General features: G+C 42.4%; 1 protein-coding gene across 4 annotated transcripts in view; it reads right to left on the bottom strand.

Moving 5' to 3' along the window:
• Nucleotides 1-5,000, bottom strand: part of LOC121700752 (rho GTPase-activating protein 44-like) — a 79,575-nt gene that overhangs the window by 12,059 nt on the left and 62,516 nt on the right. For all 4 annotated transcript variants that reach the window (XM_042083958.1, XM_042083960.1, XM_042083957.1 and 1 more), the window contains exons 12-16: nt 4,671-4,752; nt 2,738-2,818; nt 1,701-1,814; nt 1,069-1,160; nt 348-528 (exon numbers count right to left, since the gene is read on the bottom strand). In XM_042083958.1, coding sequence (XP_041939892.1) covers nt 348-528; nt 1,069-1,160; nt 1,701-1,814; nt 2,738-2,818; nt 4,671-4,752 — 550 coding nt within the window. The remainder of the gene's footprint in view (nt 1-347; nt 529-1,068; nt 1,161-1,700; nt 1,815-2,737; nt 2,819-4,670; nt 4,753-5,000) is intronic.

Here is a 5,000-nt window from a genome sequence, read left to right as displayed (position 1 = left end):
CATGCCCCCAGAGTGTAGCAGCCTGGCTGCTTTAGATGCTGGCTGCAGCAACTTGTTTATTTTTCTCGTACCGACAGTACTCGGTGACCTCGAGAAATGGAGATCTACGAGGTAGTACTCACTGGAGGTAGTACTTCTCCTAAAAACAGAACTTATTGTGTATGGTATAGAGAGGTCCCAGTTCTATCTTAAGTGCAGTGACAGACATTTTTTTTCTAAAGCCACATGGACTCAACAGCGGGAGCGGGATTCGAACCCGGGTCAACCAATCGTCAGGCGGCAATGCTCCACCCCTACTCCACCCTGCACTCAGTTCTGAGTGGTGTTGTGTTTGTGGACCTCCTCACCCGTCCTTCTTGTAGAACTCCAGCATCATGTTGTCCGTGGCGACGCTGAGTGGGCGGCGGCTCTGGTCCGACTGCCTGCGCTCGGAGTGGTCCATGTCAGGCGAGGGCATGGAGCTGTAGTTGGCGTTGTGGTTGGTGTGCACCGGGCTGCCGTAGTTACCTGTCACGTTGAACTCGATCTCTGGAGGGGGGGGAGAGGGGTCAGCGGCCAGTCCCCAACAACAACAACAACAACAACAACAACAACAACAACAACGGTCATTTTGTGTCCATGCATGTCTTTGTATGTGTCCTAGCATATGTGTTCTGTTAATGTGTGTGTGTGTGTGTGTGTGTGTGTGTGTGCATGTGTGTGTGTGTGTGTGTGTGTGTGTGTGTGTGTGTGTGTGTGTGTGTGTGTGTGTGTGTGTATGTGTGTATATGTGTGTGTGTGTATGTGTGTATGTATTTGTGAGTGTGCGTGTGTGTATGTGTGTGTGTGTGTGCGTGTGTGTGTGTGTGCGTGTGTGTATGTGTGCGTGTGTGTGTGTGTGTGTGTGTATGTGTGTATGTGTGTGTGTGTGTGTGTGTGTGTGTCTGTGTGTGTGTGTGTGTGTGTCTGTGTATGTGTGTGTGTGTCTGTGTATGTGTGTGTGTGTGTGTGTGTGTGTGTGTGTATGTATGTGTATGTGTGTGTGTGTGTATGTGTGTGTGTGTGTGTGTGTGTGTGTTCCTCACTCACCTCCAGGGAAGAACCAGTCTGCGTGCTGGACAATGGGCTCAAGTAAACTGACAATCTGCAGCGAGACTGTGGTCATCATCTCAGTAATGTTCCTTCAGGAGAACCGCAGAACAGACACGGAACAGGGAGAGGAAAAATACTAATGAAAAAAAAAAACACTCAATACACAAACAGCAAACATCTGAATTTATATGAAATTCCTTTGAAATTGCCTTGCTGAAAAACTGCTACATTTGCAGACAATTAGAATTCCCCATATTCATGAAAATAATTTAAAAAAAGAAAGCTGGTTGTCTTTTTTTTTTACCCTGGCTTAATTTGCCTTTTTCATTAACGCATTTTAGCACTACGCTGAAACATTATTTAACCATTAAACCATAATGTCAGATGTGATGAACTGCAAATTGACGATTCTTCCATTTCCCTTTAATAATTTGCAAGCTGTTTAATTACTTGTAGGCCAGCCCTGACTTGACTGGAAACAAATGAGTGTACAGTAATTAAAGCCTGTGTGTGCATATTAATGGGTGGAGTTGAGAGTGAGTTATTCTTGAATACACACACGCACACACTCACACACACAGATATGCATGCACATATGCAAGCAAGCACACACACACACACACACATACCCTTCATTGTTATCCCAGAGCAGATTGGGGCCCAGCACGATGGCAATGTTCCCCGGTGTCATCTTATTAGCATCCTCGTACTCGTTTAGCTTGGCAAGAAACTTGATTAAATATCTGTGTGTTTGGGGTAGGGGGGTGAGGGTGGGGCAAGAGAGGGGGATGGATCAGTGTGTAGGAGTTCTCAAAATACATCACTGAGAAAAACTATGAACAACACTTTCATTTGATGGAGAAACAACATAGACATCAACTACATAGATGCCTCTCATGAAGCTACGTCAGCCTTTTGGGTGCCTTCATGGATTTCACTATACAGTTATCAAAACAGATATTTTAAATACTTTGGAGCACTTGGAATGTTATTGATGTGTTGTCCACTAAATACTGATCCACAATAATGTTATACCAGGTTTCTGGACTCTTTCAAATACACAAATAAACTTGTGCGTTCCAAACACGTTTCCTGTGGCACATAAAACAACATATGAGCTAGCTCCTTGAGGACAACCAAAAATAAAAAAAAAACAAGTCAAAGTCAGATTAATTTTAATTTCAAATATCTTTGTTGGTTTTGAACGGTCTAACTGGAAAGCCTCAAGGAACAGATTGAAAGGGTTTATAGAGATGTTCCAACTCTCATAGAGGGAAAGGACAGGAAGTGATGCGCTGCAGCATTACAGAATGATCTATATAGACGTTATAATGGATGTATAAAACACATGGATGAAACACTTGCGCTCTAGATCAGAATGGGAGGTGGAGAGAAGAAGAGGAGGAGACCAAGAGATGAGAGGAGGAGGGGAGGAAGAGGAAGGGGGGAAGAGAGGAAGAAAGGTGGAGGACAGGAAGAGGAGGACAGGAGGATAGAGAGTGAGGATGGAGAGGAGAGGAGGAGAGGAGAGAGAAAGGAAAGAAAACAGTGAGAGGAGAGGAATAGAGGGAAACAGGGGGAGAGGAAGATACAAAGAAAGAAGGAAAGAGAGAGGAGGAAGAAAGGTGGACAGAAGCATGATTTCTTGGCTCTATCAACAACTCACTTGAAGTTGTTACTATTGGCCTTGGGCAGTTTCTCACAGGCAGACAGCAAAGCCTGCAGCCTCTTATCCTGGTCTTGGATGCTAGAGAGAGAGAGAAAGAGAGAGAGAGAGAGAGAGAGAGAAACTTGTAAACTTATTGAATCTGGTGTAGGGGGAAAAGCATACAACATAATAAAAACAATGTATTTAAACAACAAATGTGCAATTAAAATTGGAAACAAACAAACAGAATTCTTCACTCAAGAACGGGGTGTGAGACAGGGCTGTCCTCTATCACTGACCCTCTTCAATATATATATTAATGAATTGGCAAAAAGACTCGAGCAGTCAGCAGCTCCTGGCCTCCTATTAAATGACTCCGAAATCAAATTTCTTCTTTTTGCGGACGACTTGGTTCTGCTGTCTCCAACAGAAGAGGGTCTACAGCAGAACCTAAATGTCCTGCACAAGTTCTGTCAGACCTGGGCCCTGACTATTAACCCACAAAAAACAAAAATACTAACCTTCCAGAAAAAATCCAGACATCAGAGAAAGAAATTAACCCTTGGTACATATGCAATCAAACAAGTAAAAAGTTACACCTACCTTGGGCTAAAAATCAGTTCAACTGGTAATTTCAACTTGGCCGTGAATGATTTGAAAGAGAAAGCAAGAAGGGATTTCTATGCCATCAAAAAAGCTATTCAATTTGACATACCCATTCGGATCTGGCTCAAAATATTTCAAACAGTTATCGAACCAATTTCATTATACGGCAGTGAAGTGTGGGGTCCTCTTATGTACAATGGATTTGAAAAATGGGACAAACACCCAATCGAAACCCTGCATGCAGAGTTCTGTAAAAGCATCCTCAAGGTACAGAGGAACACACCTAACAATGCATGCAGGGCTGAATTAGGCCAATACCCTTTACTAATTAAAATTGAAAAAAGAGCTATCAAATTCTTCGAACATCTCAAAACAAGCGACCCCAACTCCTATTGTTATAAAGCCTTTTATCATATTGGACTGAAACAACAAAAAGACAAAATAAACTTCAATGTTATTTGGCCCTAAACAGAGAGTACACTGTGGCAGACTACCTATCCACAGTCACTGATACCAGACAGAGAAAAACCTTGACCAGGTACAGACTAAGCAATCACAGTCTGGCTATTGAGAAGGGCAGACACAGGCAAACCTGGCTGCCCAGAGAAGACAGGCTGTGCACCAATTGCAACCAAGGTGCCATAGAAACAGAGCTTCACTTCTTGGCTGAATGCTGCCAATGGAAAGACATACGAGATCAATTCTTTCCTAAATTCAGAGAAATGCATCCAGACCTTCAAAACTTTAAGGATCTAAGTCTAAGAATACTATTAGGCGAGGAACAAAAGAGCACAAGAGTCGCAGCAAGATATATAGATGCTTGCCATAAACAAAGGGAGTCACTTCATCAGTGAAGCACACAAAAACTCAAATACACACACACACACACACACACACACACACACACACACACACACACTGCCGTTGCAGTAATGTATGATGCATGATGTTTTGTTTTATGTCTTTACACACTACGTACATGTATGCTTTGGCAATACAAATTGTATTTTTTGTCATGCCAATAAAGCTCAATTGAATTGAATTGAATTGAAATTGAGAGATTGAGAGAGAGAGAGAGAGAGAGAGATAGAGAGTGTGAGAGACAGAGAGAGAGGGGATACATAACTGAAACTGACAATCTTGAGATATGTTGCATCACATACTGAAGAGATTTTTAATGAGTATTATTTGTAGCTGAAGTTCATGCCCCAATCTGTGTTAGTTTTGCATTAACAAATGCCATTGCTAACAAAAACAAAATGTGATGGTCAGACGTTTTGTCAGACGGGCTGATACACTTCGCTATTCTATTGAGTGTCTACGTGTGTGGGAAAGCCATACTAACTTGGACGCCTGGATCCATTCCTCATAGAGTTCAAAGGTCATCAGTGGCTCTGGCAGCTCTCTGAGGTATGATTTTAGAGCACCTTTGAGATAAACAAACAAATAAACAAAGTGAGATAAACAAACAAAGCCTGTTTGTGGTACAGAGCGCCAACACTACCACTATGCTAAGACTCCCCCAAAATACATATTTGTTGTTATGTACACAAATAAATAAACACCAAGAAATGCACAAGCATAAACAGGCATCATTAACAGCAACATCACAGCAACAAGTTGAAGAAAAAGGTTGTGGCTGATTCTCCTGCAATCGAGGTTAGCAGTGACAAAC

The sequence above is a fragment of the Alosa sapidissima genome, chromosome 24 (assembly GCF_018492685.1).
Source record: "Alosa sapidissima isolate fAloSap1 chromosome 24, fAloSap1.pri, whole genome shotgun sequence".
Classification (NCBI taxonomy): Eukaryota; Metazoa; Chordata; class Actinopteri; order Clupeiformes; family Clupeidae; genus Alosa; species Alosa sapidissima.
The sequence above is the reverse complement of the archived record's forward strand: the minus strand, read 5'-3'. Positions and strand labels throughout refer to the sequence as shown.